Source organism: Cygnus olor, chromosome 29, assembly GCF_009769625.2.
Source record: "Cygnus olor isolate bCygOlo1 chromosome 29, bCygOlo1.pri.v2, whole genome shotgun sequence".
Taxonomy (NCBI): Eukaryota; Metazoa; Chordata; class Aves; order Anseriformes; family Anatidae; genus Cygnus; species Cygnus olor.
This window is the reverse complement of record NC_049197.1, coordinates 468034-483401: the sequence shown is the minus strand read 5'-3', so window position 1 is coordinate 483401 and position 15368 is coordinate 468034. Positions and strand designations below refer to the sequence as shown.

The 15368-nt window shown below is 59.4% G+C and overlaps 1 protein-coding gene across 5 annotated transcripts; it reads right to left on the bottom strand.

The window, feature by feature from the left end:
- Positions 1 to 502: 502 nt before the first annotated feature.
- On the bottom strand, positions 503 to 15192 carry TFCP2 (transcription factor CP2). 5 transcript variants are annotated; one of them, XM_040539754.1, is made up of 16 exons: positions 14772 to 14908; positions 13097 to 13893; positions 12034 to 12185; positions 11285 to 11361; positions 10950 to 11055; positions 10684 to 10790; positions 9936 to 10088; positions 7706 to 7816; positions 6896 to 6984; positions 6208 to 6379; positions 5623 to 5716; positions 4919 to 5009; positions 4269 to 4375; positions 2985 to 3127; positions 2362 to 2413; positions 503 to 2244 (listed from the first exon to the last, which is right to left on the bottom strand). In XM_040539754.1, the coding sequence occupies exons 2-16, from the start codon at positions 13132 to 13134 to the stop codon at positions 2207 to 2209; spliced, it is 1530 nt and encodes a 509-aa protein (XP_040395688.1). In that variant the 5' UTR covers positions 13135 to 13893; positions 14772 to 14908; the 3' UTR covers positions 503 to 2206. The 5 variants fall into 5 exon arrangements, with proteins under 5 accessions (XP_040395688.1, XP_040395685.1, XP_040395686.1 ...); XM_040539751.1 differs by lacking the exon at positions 13097 to 13893 and having other exon boundaries at positions 14772 to 15192; XM_040539752.1 differs by lacking the exon at positions 13097 to 13893 and having other exon boundaries at positions 6238 to 6379; positions 14772 to 15190.
- Between the last annotated feature and the right edge of the window lie 176 nt (positions 15193 to 15368).

The window sequence follows — 15368 nt, the reverse complement described above, 5'->3', positions numbered from 1 at the left end:
GGCTGCGGCCGCGCGGACCCGCCCCGCCGCCGCTCGCCGACAACAATGGGGCCGCCGGCCCCGCGCCGCCCCTAATATACCCCGCGTCACGTGACGGCCCCGCCCCCGCCCCCGCCGCGGGGCGCGTCGGGAAAGCGAGTCCGACGGCGTGAAGGGAGCCGGGAAAGGGCGGCCGCGGGGGGCGATGGGAGATGTAGTGCGGAAGTGGGCGCCGGGCCTGGCCTGCAGGGTCGCGCCAGCTGCCCCCTCACGTTAAGGATTACCCGAGTTATTAACTAATTAGAAGCTCAGGGCACTTTTAATCAAGTGCTCCTTGATTAAAAACCCTCTTCCTTCCCCCCCCCGCCACGCCACGCACTTCGTCCCCTCCTTGTTTCCAGCCAGCAGCTGGGGGCTTCCATTGCCTCCTGCAGCCGCCCTGCACGACCCCCCCCCCCCAAAACAACAGCGTAATTAAATTTAATTAATTAAAAGAAGCCGCACACACCCAGAAGCATCCGTACAAAAAGTTTACCGAGCCTGCATCGCTGCCATACACATCCATTACACTTGGTGCATACTAACAGGAAAAAACAAACAAACAGGGTTAAAATAGGCACCGGCCCCCACCCAGGATGAACTAAACCACGGAGAAAAGGCGTTTTTACCCCAGCCCCCCGGGCTCCTTCCTACCCTGATGCTGCCCCGTGGTTTTGGGGGCCCAGGGGAGCGGGAGTTTTGCAGAGCTGCTGCCCCAGGTCCTGCCCTGGGCGCTGAGAAGGGAGCCGGGAGGTGCCGGGGCCCCTTGCGCGAGGCCAGCGCCAGCTTTCTCCCCCCGCCGGCTCCGGGGCGTGCTCAGGGGTTTGATTTCCATTTCCAAGGAGAAGACGGCTTCCAGGAGCCAGCCCAGCAGGTTGGGAACAGAATCGCTTATGGCTTACAAACACTGCAGCTTACAAACTTCAGCAGCAGGGAGGGGACTCGGGATTGTCGTGCACACCAGCGCCTCCGTTCTCCCCCAGGCCTGTTCCAGGATCTGCCTTGTTCTGGATGTTGCTGAAGCCTGATTTAAAGCAAGAGGTCTGCTTTACGCTGTATTTTTCCCCCGAGATACTTTTTTTCGCCAAAACCACGCTCTGGTAGTGCAGTCCCACGGGGGTAAGAGGCAGGTAGGTGCCACCCAGGGCATCTCGCAGCCGGGGAACGGGATCCATCATCGCAGCACACAGCAGACCCTTCGCTCCAGAGGTGCAGCTGCTGTCCTGGAAAGCTCCACACAGGCACTTTTGTCCCCATCAGGTCCCCTGAGCTTGTCTAACTCCTCCTCAGTGCACGCAGGACTACACCAACGCTGGGTCAGCTGCAGAGGCTGGGCAGGGGAGTGCAGGGGCAGAAAACAGGGCAGCACATAGAGATCACCCCAGTGTTCAATAAAGGTATCCAAGTCTTTCTCCCTTTCCCTTGAGACCCCTAAAACATGCAGAAAGGAATCCCACAGACCGAGCTAGTTAGCGATTTCTTTATCCAGCTTTGCTTCACTCCACATTTTGCTCCAGCTTTACACGTCCACGTGAATTAAATCTGTAGAGAGAGTTCCTGACAGCCTTATACCTGCGAGGGAAGGATGGCACCACAACCACACCGTTTCCAGGGTGGGTGGAGAGGAGAAAAAAGAAGTCACCACCTTTGTCTAACAGATGCGTTGTAATATGAAATGAAAGCTTAACAAAATCTTTAAGAAAATCCCTCCCAGCCCTAGCCTACCGCTCCACCAGCACAGCACATAGCATGTTTGAGACCTGCTCAGCTCAGCACGTGCCGGAGGGCCAGCTGGGTGTGCTGGACCACTTCAATTCATGTTTTCTTGCCAGTCTGTGAGCGTCACGGGATCGGGTGCCTCTCAGAAAAGCAGAGCATGCTTGCCAGAGAAAAGCCTTCACAATCTTAGGTCCCAATGACAAATTTCTACTGAGAGCTAGAGGAGAGCGCAGCCTGGTGACTTCAGCCTCGCAGCTCCAGCGACCAAGCAGCACGTTTCCATCACTGGCAGCTCGCAGGCTGTAAGAGCAAGGCGGTCCCCTGCCAGAAAGGCAGCCGAGAAACCAACAGCTCGGGGGCTGAGAGGGTGCCCAGGAGCATCCAGATCTCTGCTCGTGTCCTTGTGCTGGAAGTGAGGGGTCTTCATGCGTGACAAAAGGATCATAGGTGTCTCTTATCCCGTCCCCTTCTATTTTAAGATGATGTGGTAGCTATCATTGGTTTCAGCTGCAAAGGAAGAAAAAAGCTTATGAGACACTCGTAAGAGCAAAGGGATCCCCTGGATACAGCGGATCTGACACAAGAGCTCCCCAGGAAGTACACAAAACCCGGGCACTTACACACCTTTCATGGTGTCCAGAACAAAACAGGATTCGTCTTGGAAGTTCTGAATCATCTGAAAGAAGCCAAGACAAGCAGCTCAGTCTGTAGCTGTACTTAAACACAGGAAGTGTTTCACAGAAAGGGCTGGAAGCTGCTTGCTCAGGAGCTCAGTGCTCTGGGAGGCAGGAGATGCACCAGCCATAAATATTTATTCCTTCATCCAGCTCCCCAACGCTGAAGATCCGAACCAGCAAGCCAAGTGAACCGACCATATTCTGAGATGCAGGTCTGGAAGCAAAGTCCTCCCGCAGCAGCTCCCCTCCCTGCTCTCACAGCACAGCCGGGGCACAGCCGAGCACGCAGGAGGGCGCGCGCCCAACCCGCGGTGCTCAGGGAGCGCTGCTCACCGCACCAAACCCCACGGCTCCAAGTGATCAGAGCCAGCAGCAGAGCAACGTCCCCAGTGCTAAAATCCCTGGCTCTGCGGGCTTCACCAACTGACTCCAAGCCCTCACAAACCAGAGGCAACGGAGCAGAGCCCTTCCCAAAGACCCGCGCAGGCGGCTTGGGCAGCATCAGACACAAACCAGCCGAGGCAACCCAGCACAAGAGGTGGGGAATAAGGAGCACTGCGAGGCGGTTACCTCGTCGCTGATCAGCACGTGTATCCCCGTCGGGCCTTGCTTGTAAATCTGGCTGATCTGCTGCGAGGAGATGCTGAACAGCTGGGCCAGCTTCTCCGTCAGTTCCACCGCCGTCAGCTCCTCCAGATAAATGGCGTGGTACACTGCAAGGAGAAGCGGCGTTGTAGCAAGGCAGAGAGCAGCCTCAGTGTCTGCACCACGGATGCAGAGACCAGCACGCTCACCTGGGGTGCTGGTGTGCAGAGCAGCACCACAAGCAGAAACAGCCCAGCCCCCCGGGAAGGGCCGTGCACCTTTTCAGCAGTGGGCTGCCTGCTCTATCAGCTTTCCAAGCCCAAGCTCCTAAATCGTCGCGCGACTGCAGCTGGTCTCTGGTGTCTGCTTTGACTATGTGGCTGCAGCGTGCCCCCAGCTATAAAACCCGACCATCGTCAACGCTTGATCTGCGTTCACGCAGTCCTTGCCCCTAAAAGCTTCTCTTTTGATTACCACCAGCTGAGCAGCACTTTGTACCATTCCTGGTACGCTTTGCAGTAGCAGCAGGGTAGAAAAGCCACCCCTGAGCCCCCTCGTTCTCCCACTCCTGCAGCGGGTCCCGGGGGGATGCGAGAGGACCCAGACAGGAGCAGGGCGAGGAGAGGCCACGCCGCTTGCTTTTGCGCTTGCTGCTCCAATCACAGAGGTGGATAAACCGGCGCCTGGCTGCTCCACAAATGTAGGTCACTCATTGTTGTCTGGGCAAGGCTGGGTTCTCGCAAGAGCTATCATTTGCCGGCTCAGAGCAGGCAGCACGCCAACAGTCAGTCTGCAGCCACCCATTTGGTCAGCAAGAGAAAAAAAAAAAAAAATCAGCTGGGTAGGACTGGGGCAAGTAAGAAGAGCGCTCCCGGCAATCCTGTGCCACCCTGATCAACGGAGAGGGTGCACAGCACCCTGGGTCACACACAGAGCCTGCATTAGCTTGCAAGGGAACTCTCTGCCTCCTTGCAGGGAGGAGATGAGAAAGCAGCCAAAATGACGCACAGCAGCTGAAAGCCAAAGCCACAAACCCTCTTAGAGCTGCTACGCAGACTCAGCGTGTTCCGGTAAGGTATCGACAGCCCTGGCTGTTTGCTGGGGGATGCTCGATGGGGGCTCAAAGCCCCAGGGACAGCAGCCTGGGGATCGGCACCGGGGATCAGCCCCACTGCTCCTGCGTTTCTGCCTGCCCAGCCCTGCTGCTGCTTCCTCCTCCTCGCCACCACCCAGGCGCGCGTGTCCGCAGCGATGCCACAAAGCCCTTACCGAAGAACGTGCTGGTGACGGTGTCCCCGTCCTCGTGCTTCTGCTGCAGGTCCCTGAGCTGCTGGGACTCCTGGCACACGTAGATGGTCAGTCGGGGCCGCACCATCCTACGGACAGAGCAGCGAGTGAGCGCAGCGCCCGCAGGACTGCCCGAGGACCCTGGCACTCAGCCAGCAACCTTCTCTCCCCAGTGTCCTCAGAAACAACAGAGCAGGTTACGGAATTCACCTCGAAGCAACGTGGAAGGGGCATCGCGAGTTCCAAAAAGGGTCCCAGAGACGGGTATAAAGCAGCATTCCCTTTACAGGAAGGTTATTCCACTGAATAACCATCAGCGGGCAGAGGAAAGGAGCACGGCACAGGCAGCACCTCCTGGGCTGTGGCTGCATCCCCTGCCACCGACCAAATCCTTCCCTCTCCCCCTTCCAAGAGGAAAATCATTTCCAATGCTCCTTGCCCACATGGATTTTCTTCCCCCAAATTGTCCCTGGAGCAGTTTTTCTGCTGGCCAAGCTGTCAAATTAAACTGAAAGGGGTTCACAGAGGTTAATGAAACTCTGTCCTCTGTAACAGCAAGTCCCAAGCAAACGGGCTAACACCAAACACGCTTCCCTGCCACGCACGATCAGCTTTTAGAGCAGACAACCTACCGTCCTTTCAACGCATTGAAGAGCCTGATGCCATCTGCAGGGCCACAGATCTGGATAACATCTTCTCTGGTCAGCTTCAGTAAATCTGCACCTGCAATTTGACATCAAGAGGAGAGAGAGTCACAAAAGCAGCCCAGAGCTCCTAGGGTGGGGGTCCTGGACCGCATGGTCGTGCCAGCTCCCCCTGCAGAGCTCACCCCATCCCAAAGCCTTCAGCCCTCTGCTGACAACCTCCCCCCGCTTCCCCCAGAAGGACATTTGCATGTTTTTCCAGACTGTTTTTGCAAGAATGTGCTTTGGTACGACCCCACGGCCGGCATTATCAGCCTTTTTCCTCTTACAGCTTGCTACCCAGTGCCTTGGTGACCCTGGATAACAGAGACCGCATTGCCAGGGAACGAGAGGAAAATAAATATGAGCAGTCCTTTACACACAGCGCTCCAGATCAGCATTTCCCAGCTTGTTTTAAGACTAGAAGGTGCTGCGAGCTTTTGGAAGAGAAGCCACCACCATCCCCAGTGTTTTGTCAGTTGAGAGCGAGGTGAGAAACGAAGCCGACAGCTTTCAGGTAGCCAAGCTTTATTGCGTTACAAAGACACGAGATTTTCAAACAGCTGAATTTGCAAGGGGGGACAGAAAGACGGCCTGGGGAGCAGAAGGAAGCAGAGCAACGGCACAGACACAGAGGGGCCACTGGAACCTACCTGAGAAGTTTCGGAAAAGCCGAGAAAAAGTGGAGAAGCGATTCCGGTGCAGCCACTGCTGGGCCTCCTGGGGGGTGCTCGTGGGCAAGAGGTTCTGCAAGGCAGGAAAAGAAGGGTCACAGCCTCAGAGGTGACACGAATGTTTCCACCGAGGAACGAGCACAGGCCAGCTGGTTTGGTGTCTGTAATCTTACATCGAGAGCAGACTGGGCTGGGCTCACTGCGCACACACAAAGGCTGCAGCCTGGATGGGTTTTGGTTTAAAAGGCTTCAGAGGGACAGAGGGGGAGGAAGGAAGCAACGGGGAAAGCATCAGCAAAGATAAACTGATCAGCAAAGATAAACTGATCAGCAAAGGTCACAGCGAGCTCCAAGCAGCTTGCTCCCAGCTCTGCCTTGCCGTACTGGACATTTTTCACTCTGTCACCTCTTCTTTCCAAACAGGAGTCAAAATGAAGTTATAACTCCCCAAAGACGTTAAACTACAGCAGTCTCTTCCCAGGCAAACTGCAGCACAGCCACCCACGAGCCCACCACCACTCGATCACAGCAAAGCCCCTTTTGCGACCCGTGTCCCATCCTTACCACAAGCACAAGCTCTGAAGTGTGACTTACATCTGCGATCGGAGGGGGTGGCTCGGGCTGGTGGTTTGGAGAGCCATTTCTAGATGGGGGAAAGAGCCAGACAGAGCACAACACGTGGTTAGCACTGCCCTTCCCTTCCTGGCACGGGATGCCCGCAGGCAACAACACCGCCCTGCAAAGCACAGCGCCCGGTTGGTGTCGGTGCCGCTCCGACACCGCGGAAGCACGGGGGCACCGCTGCTTGCGGGCAGCCCCGCAATGGCAGCAGCACCATCACTGCTGCAGCGAGACACTTTGCAAGCACACACGGCTCAGGTAAGAGCAGTCAGCACCATCACTGTTGTACTGAAACACTTTGCAAGCACAAACAGCTCAGGTAAGAGCAGTAACGCGATGGGGGAAGGCAGAGCGAAGCAGGCTGGAAGCCGAACGCAAGGGGCTGCTGATCGAACGCGCACATGCTTCTCGTGCAAGAGCCGAGCTTTCTGGGAGCAAGGAAAGGCAACAGCGCTCAGCTCCGAGGGCTTTCGTTTCTTTTTTTCCACCCTGATGCTGCCTCTTTGCGGGCTGCTTCCGCCTCCTTGCGCCCTGGCACCGGGTGCTTCTTCCTTGTGCTGCCAGCTGGGGTGCATCGACCTCTCCGGTGAGCCAGGAGTCGACAGCGAGGCAGCCTCCCCTCCAGACTCACCCTTCTCCGATGGAAAAGCTGCTGTGGGAGCTGTTGAAGCCAGGGGACGGTGCGTTATTGACGTACGTTATCTCTGGCCAGGGAGAACACTGGAAAGGAAAAGCCAGAAGGGTCACAGGTGGCTTTGGACAAGCCCACGCGTCCTCTCCGCTCAGCGCACGTTAACGGCCATTTGCTGGCGGGCAACTGGCGACGAAAGAGAATTAAGGAATAAAGTCGGGGATTAAAAGGAGCCCTGCTAATTCACCGCAGACAGGCACAAGCCTCTGACTAAACAATCCTTCATCTCAAAAAGCCAAAAGCCCCCAAATTCAAGTGCAGGGAGATCAGACTCTAAGTGATCTGTGTCGCTGGGCTGACTGACACGTGCAGCACCGCCAGCCTCAGCACCTCCACGGAGCACGAATCACCCGGGGTAGGACGAGGGCTCCCTCCCCAGGGCGTTTAAGAGCTCAGACTACCAGGGTTTCACAGACTGACACCTCCCAAGCAAAGGGAGGAAACGAGGGAGGTTTTCGGCTCACTCATGACCTACGTGGCCGATTGCCACGCGGGCAAAACAAAGCTTGCAGGCAGAGGGAGCATCTTTCGTTATTCGGGGGAAAAACCACCGACTTCCGAGGCACAAGAGCCCTTTTTCAGGCCTGCTAAAAATTACCTCCTCTGCCTAGAATATTTATCTGGCTTTTGCCTTGCAGCCACAAACAACTGAGGCAAACACCTCAGAGCAGAGCAGCCAGCTCCTCGCGGCCAGGGCAACTCAGGCTTCGCTCAAACAACGTCCCCGCCCCGCACGAGGACGCGCCCCACCTCGGTGAGTATCGTGGTCTCGTAGGAGGGCTGGTACTTCTCCTTCTCGTGGGGCGTTCGCTTCTCCATCTTTTCCCGGTCGGTCTTCTGCTTCCGATCAGCTCCCTTGGGCTGGGGAGGAGATATCGGTGTTAGATCAGCGGTGCGGGACAGAGGGAGAACCGCGACAGCCTGAGGAGGTGACTCGTCCTCCTGCTCTCCACCATTTCGGTGGCACGTACTGCACCACAACACAGAGAGCTGGGTTATGAGCTCGGCTTTGCCGTGACCTCGAAAAGACATCTACTTTCTTATAGCCAGGCCTAGGAACGGTTTGGTTGCTGCCTTTATAACGCGCTCAAAGCCTTGGGGATGGCAGCAAGAGAGGCGTTATAACCACCAAACCGTCCCGGCGCTCCCCTCTGCAGGACCCTACAGAAATTCCCTTCAAACAACAACCGGCAACATCCTAACAGCAGCAATCCAGCACGGCGTGAGGCATCGTCCTCCTCTAGACAGCAGAGAGGAGACCTGAACAAGCTCCCAGCCAGCTCCAAGCTGGGCGAGGAGGTGCTGCTCGGCTGCAGCTCAACCAGCCTGCCGCAGCCACGGAAATCAAACGGCCGCTGTTATCTTTCCAGCCTCTGTGGTCAACGTTGAGGCTACTGGAAGCTAGGAAGGATCCGTGCTCCAGCCACGGACGAGCACAGACGAGACATCGACACCGAGGGAGCTCTTCTCAAAGCAGACACGCTCCCAATTTGAGGGGCAGAGGGGAGAAAGGGAAGAACGGGGCGGGAGCCCAAAGAGCATCAGCCCTAACCAGAGGGCACCCTGCAGGGACGGGCCCACAGGCACCACCCCGAGCCTGCTGCCCCAACAGTCACAGCCCCAGGGGATCAGGGCAATACCGGGAGCCTCTGCCAAGGGCTCGGGCAGGCGAACGCCGCGGAGGTCGAGGGTCCCTGCGCTCCGGTGGCCTGGCGTGGGGCAGCGTTGGGAGATGGCCGGTGGGACAGGTACAGCTGCGTTCCAGAGGGACCTTTTCGAACGGCAACGGGCAGCGGCTGCAATTTATGGTTTTGCTCCCGCAGGTGCCGCCGAGACCATCCTCGGCAGGGAGGCTGCGCCCTGAGGCTGCAGCTTCACTCGTGGGCACTCCAGCTACAGCTCTGGGTTTCCCCGAGGCAAGGTTGTCAGAGCCAAAGAAAATAAAAGCCACCCCCAAAACACATCCCTGGCGCAGAGCGCTGAAGCTCAGTAGAAACCCAGCGCCAGACGCTTGCGATGCCACTATCCTCAGGGTGCTCGTCTGCAGCCAGCCTTATCCTCTCAGCTCACAGCTCCGCAGCCATCCTCGTAGGCTATTTACATCCAGACCCGAGCCAGAGATCAAACAAGCCCTAACAAATCACGCCCCCCCCCCCGCTTTCAAAATTTTATAACGCAAGCGGGCAGGAGAGAGAGAAGGGGAAAGAAGCCAAGTCAACAGCAGCAGGGCACGCTGCCCGACATCCTACAGCAACTTCACGATAAAACTGCAGAGCGGCGCAGGCTCCCAGCCAGGCAGCCGACCTGCGGCGAGCCAAGCGCCCCTGGGGGGACCAGGGCAGAGGAAGCACGGCCACAGAGGCTGCGTGGCGTCGGGGGGAGGACGGGGACAAGGAAAGGGACAGGGACTGGGCAGGCTCTTTGAGACAACATCAGCGACCCAGACAGAGTGGGCACGGCTGCCCCGCGGCACATTGCCTGGGTGGTGCTGCAGTCACCTCGCTGGCACGTGCTGCCACGGCCAGATGTGGCTTTGGGTGCCCTGCAAAGGATTCAGAAGTCCTGGAGAGGCTGCACACACACAAACCGACAGCAGCCACAATAGGAACTGGTAATAATGGGATAAGGAGGTCAGACGGGCATCAAAACTCCCCGCAGGATCTCCCAGGCGGGTAAGACGCAAGGCTGAATGTGGGAGCTTTGGCAGAGAAGCACCACAACCCATTTACTCCCTGGTGTGCTGTTCTTGGCTTTCCAATTTTTGAGCCACAACGGCATCCAGGCTCCACCAGGACAGGAACTAGACCAGGAAAGGAGGAGTGACCAGAAGGACCGAGGGTTTTCACTGCCTGCAAGCTCGGCCACGGTCCTGCAGCCGTGCTGCTCGCTGGAGCTGCGGCAGGGACTGGGACCGGCTCCTGGCTCGCCTCCCAGAGGGGCAGGACACAGCGGACGCTGGGTGCACAGCGGGCCGAGGTACCTTGAAGACCTTGATCTGGCAGCTGGCCGAGTGCAGGTGCTCCGTGTACTCCCCGTTCTCGTTCTCCTTAAAGGTGTCTATCTGGACCCGAAAGGGCACCCCCTTCTCCCCGCCGTGCTTCCGCATGGTGAACTCGGTGCTGATGCAGTGAACCTGGGGGAAGGCAAGGCGCCCCGCCGTCAGTGTCGTGTAGAGGGCAAAACGCAGAGCTCGCACGGGAGCACACAGAACCAGGAGCGTTAAGGAGTTAAGGGGACGCAGCAGCAGAGGTGGAGCCGCATTCTTCCAGCAAGTTTTGCAAGCTCTCGATGTTACGAGCAGCCCCCGGCTCAGCAGGGCAGAGAGCTCGGCTGCACCAGCCTCTGCGCGCTGGAGCCTGTTTACTCTGGGCAGCGGGGCCAGAATACTTCCAGGAGGTATTTCAGGCAGCCAGGGAGATTTGCAAAAGCATCTAAGCAAGAGGGAGAGCATATCACCTAAACCAGCAGGACCTAAACCACCACGCAAATCAAACAACTCGTAGGTGGTCAGCCGAGCTTGTCTGTTGCCAATCCACGAGCTGCCGCTCTCTTGCACTGCTTGTGGCAGGAGGCGAGGTGTATTTTAGTTTATACCCTCTACCACTGTGGCATCTGGCTGCTATTTCAGAGCTCTGAGTCAAAAATCATCTCTTTTTTTCCCCCTTGGATAACTTCCAGTTTTTTTCCTAAACCCCTGCAAGTGGAAGTTCCCCCGTCCCTTCCGTTACCTGGATAAACACGGACGTCCTCTTGGAAGGATCCCATAAGAACTCCACCGTGTTGAGCTGGGTTGGATTCGCTCTGGGATCAATGATGCCCACGGACATCGGGATATCTGCAGGAGCGCACGCAGAGAGCCAGGTTTTGTTAGGAGGAGAAGCAGGGGAGTCGCAGGGAAGCTACGGAAGGACCAAGTGCGCGTCTCCACCTGCAGAACGTGGCAGAGCTTTGGGGGCTCGGAGGCAGACCCCAAGGTGCTGCCCCGGGGACTCACCGATGTCCAGGATCCTGTCCCCAGGCCTGTTCCACCGCCAGCCCTCCAGCTGCTGATGCTCCGTGTACTGCAGGCGCCGGTCGTGGAACACCACCCGGAAAATGCTCTAGAGGGGACAAACTGTCAGCGGCTGGGGCTCTCCCAGCAAAGCCCCCGGTCCTCAAGACATTTTCCAGTGCAAACAAAGGAGCAGAGAGGGAAGTGGAGGGACCTGAAGCCTCATGAAGAGGCCAGGGCAACAAAATAAAGCCCAGCTGGACCCTTGACAGGACAAGACCTTGTGTGCTGCTCCCTACAGCCCCAGCTGGACCCGTGCACCGAAGCTCTCCACCTACCTTCACCAGTTTCCCATTAATCTCTGGCAGCTCCCCAATTTTCCTGTTGTCCAGCATCCGGATTTCATACGACTGCCCTGAGGGAAGGAAGACGAAGGCTCCTTGTTGTTCGCCACGTACAAGCCTTTGCTGCCACCCTCCCTTGCATTTTGACACCTTTTGCTGCCACGCTAGACACGCCACTCGATCTCCTTGCCACGTTTCAGCGCGGGGTCCCAGAAGCACGACCATCTCACCGCCCCCCAACGCTCCTCTCCAGCGACAGGCAATCCTCCCCCTTTCTGCTGGAGGATTCCCTAGCAAACCCTTACCAACCACGCGCAGACCCGGCACGGGGCAGAAATCGATTACTCAGCTTCATCTGGCTGCGGTCACCAACCCTGACCTCCTGATTCTACCGAGAAGCGATGGCTACAGCTTGAAAGCACAAGACGTGCCCGCTGCAGGGCACCCCAGCACACTCCTGCCCAGCTCTGGCAGCACGGAGCAGCTCAGACAGCTTGGCCGCACCCAGTTCTCCAGCTGCACTTCACACCGTGCAGATTTTACTCGTGTGAAATCCCACGGGCTGCTCGCACCGCCACAGCAAGCTGAGGGCAGCAGCAAGGCGAAGGAGCCGGCGGTTTCAAACAGGAGCAACGTGGGGTTTAGTAGCGAGGTGCTTTCCACTCCCAGTGGGAAATAGCCAAAGGCAGACCTTTAGGGTTAAAACGTGGCGGGTTTAAACCAAGCGCCCGGGGTTCCCTCACCTTGGTTGAGGTAGGTGAGCGTTTCGTCGTGGAGCTTCACCGCAGGGGACGTGGCCGCACACAGCACGTACTGGAAGGGCAGAATTTTGTTCTCGTTCTCTGGAGGCAAACTCGATTCTTCCTGTTTGAAGATGGGCAGGGCAAGGACGTCACTGAAAAGAGAGGTGTCAGACATTCATTTCGGCTCTGGCTCCAGGGATGAGGCGGTAGGTGTTGGGATCCTCCCGCGAGGAAGAGCTTTAAGATTTTTAATTAAACCAAAACCGAGAAACAACACCACCACACGAGCTGTGACATCTCTGCGCAACTGCAAAGGGGCATTAAAGCAGGCCAAGGAGATCTGGGGAGAGGCCCTGACACCTGCTCTTGCTGCAGCTTTTTCAAGTTGTCCCCCCTAACACTTTTCTTGCTTCAAACCTACGCAAGAAGCGAGCCCGCGTTGCAGACAAAGCCCAGCTCCTTCGGCAGCACGCCCGCACCGGCAGAGCAAGGAAGGCAGGATGCCTCCAGCACCACGCTGAGGAATTCCTGTCCTCCCCCTCAAGGTACCAGCCCAGTGCCCTGCTCCCTGCAAGGCGGTGGTTCGGCTTTTCGGGCACAGGAACGGGAGCCACATGGGGAGAGCCAGCGTGGGGCAGAGCCCCCCGAGCCCCTTTTTAGGGTGGCACCGAAGTGCTGAGCTCTGCCACCGAGTTAAGCCCTGCTCCTTCTCCGTGAGAGGCTTCTGGACAGCTCCCTGGACAACAGCAACAGCTCCCTGCCAATTCCACGTGCTTTTGGGGAAAGCCTCGGCTTACGCGCTTCGTATCAGGGTGTGGGAGAGGAGCTCCTGGAACAGAAGGAGCAGAAGAGCTGCAGCCAAGTTCTGCAGCTGGAAGCGTCCGCTCCGTGCCCAGTTATCGCCTCCGAAGCCGCCGCTTCTCCCCCAAATCCCCAGGCTCCAGCACAGACCAGCAGCACCAAGAGCTCGGCTGCGTTACGGAGCGTGAAGCACGACCCCACAGCACACGTCGTGAAGGAGCAGCGGCGTCCAGCCCTCGTCGTGCCGCCGGCAGCCACCTACCAGCGCTCGGCCCCGAGGTAGCAGCGTGCCTCCTCCATGGGGAGAGCCCCAGCCGGGCTCCGAAATGGGGGCGCCCGTCGAAAATGTTCCCCCCCCGTCCTGCACCGCGGCGCTGCCACGAGAGATGGGAGGAAAATGTCAGATGTCAGGCCACAAAGGTCAGCGCGCTCACCTCCGGGGGTACGCGCTCTATTTACGGGCGGCTTAGGTCAACAAAAGTCTCGGAAAAAAAAGAGTCGGGTTTCAGCCGGCTCCGGCAGCGCGGTGCGAGGGTCTGCCCGCGCCATCCCCAGCCGATGGGTGACGGAAAGCTGCCGCCGGTGCTCACAGCGGGGTCCCGAGCGGAGGAACCGATCCGAAACGCAGCCGATGGCACTGCTGCGATGGAGAGGGGATGGGTGCGCTCCTCTCAGCTCCCGCATGTCTGCGATTTGGCCAGCTAGCTGCCCGAGGGGCCTCAAGCACGGCAATTAAACAAAACCAAACGGTTTTGGCGTCCCAAGAGGGGTCAGGGATAACTCCAGGAAGGTGCTGCCTCTCCTTGTCTCTGGAAGGAAGAGGAGAGCTGCTACTCTGCTTCCCCTGGACGAGGGCACCAAGTCAGCAGTTCCTTTCCACCGCCACCTTTCCTCTCTCCCAGCGCCTTGTTTTTAATCCCAACATCTAACGTTTCCAGCTGCATCACTCTCAAAAAAACTCAAGTCTTGCGTCAGCTCGTCCCGGGAAAGCCTCTTGCAGAGAGAAGTCGGGGGCACAGCTGAAGATTTACGTGAATTCTTTCTGGCTGCACCTCTGGGCTGCAGGGAAAACCAGAACAGCTTCCTGCAGCTTCACCTCCACGCCAGCTCGCCCCAAGCTCCTACCTGGCCCCAGCCCTCCGGTCCAGCTCTCAGCACCGCCGAGCAGGCGCATCCTCGTCACTACCAGGAACAGAGCTGGGGATGGCAGGGCAGAGCTGCCAAGCGAGCACGAAGCCACCTCCGGAGCACGGGCCACGTGCTCGAGCAATTCGGTCTCAATGTCCAACACCGCGGGGTCCTGCTCCTGCTCACCGCCTGCGCACGAGGACCCCCCGGGGGTCCCGGTCCTCTCCTTCGCTCCTGGCTCTGCTCAGAGCCAGGGCAGAGCTGGTCCCAACAGACAAGCGCCCGCCGCTGCTCCTCGGAGGTAATTATTTGTGGCAAGGCAAAGCTCCTGGGGCGGTTACGGCACGAAAACAAAGCCAGAGAACGGGGGAACGGGCTCTGCCAACCGGCCCCACACCAGGCACAGGACCGGCGCCGCGACTGAGCCGTGAGTCGAGGGCTGGGGGAGGCCGTGCGCTCAACACCCGCCTGGCAGCGCCACGGCCGGTGCCCCGGCCTCCAAAACCACCTCCAGCCACCGCCCCCCGCCCTACCCCGAGCTCAGGCCTTCCCGTGCCCGAAACCGGGGCGGGCAGAACCCAGCTCCCGGTGGGCCCGGTGCGGCTGCGGCCCCATCCCACGCCCCCGCCACGCCGGGCACCCCCAGGGACTGGCACAGCACCAGGGCGCGTGGATCCCCCCCGAGCCTCCCAAACCTCGCTCGAGGGGCACAAAATGGCACAAAACCGCCCCGGGGGGCGGCGGGCGCTGCCCTGGGTGTGCCAGGAGCCCGGTGAGCGTGGGGGCAGCCCCCCCCCCACCCCTCCTACCTCATGCTGTAGGCCCCGGCGCCCAGCTCCTGGCCGATGCCCGAGAGGCTGGCATCGAAGTCCTGCACCAGGCCGGACTCGATCACCTCGTCCGCCAGCGGCAGCTTCAGCGCCCAGGCCATGATCCTCGCCCCACGGGAGGCTGGCTGTGTGCCCCCCCCCGGTGGGGGGACGAGCAGGGGGGAAGCCCCGGTACCTCGCCCCTCTGCACGGGGCAGGCGGCGGGGGCCGCCCGGGGGCTCTCGGGGGTCTCTGCGCTGCTGCCCCGCTCCCTCCTCAGGGGCTCCGAGCCCCCCCCCCCCCCGGGCCGCTTTGGGGCACCCCCAGACCCAATTCAGGGTCTCAACGCCCCCCCACCACCAACAACCGGCTGCAACCCCCGGACCCTCCCCGAGCCCTGCAGCCCCCTCCCCGGGGGCTCCGCCAGCCCCGACCCCCCCGGGACAGCCCCGCACCGGCCTCACCCCCCCCTCCCCGGGACCCCCGGACCCCCCCGGGACCCCCTCCTCGGACCCCTCCGGGCCGCGGCCCCCTCCCCAGGGGCTGCACCCTCAGCCCCGCTGAGCCCCCCCCCCCCCCCCCAGGGGCTGCACCCGC

What these genes read in the sequence shown, in the direction of transcription:
- TFCP2 (XM_040539751.1), bottom strand. Translation starts at nt 14,893, where the DNA reads ATGGCCTGGGCGCTGAAGCTGCCGCTGGCGGACGAGGTGATCGAGTCC. An exon ending in GGACAGGATCCTGGACATCG is followed by an intron (nt 10,791 to 10,949) that starts GTGAGTCCCCGG and finishes GCGCTCCTGCAG; the next exon opens with ATATCCCGATGTCCGTGGGC. An exon ending in CGTCACCAGCACGTTCTTCG is followed by an intron (nt 3,128 to 4,268) that starts GTAAGGGCTTTG and finishes TTCTCCTTGCAG; the next exon opens with TGTACCACGCCATTTATCTG.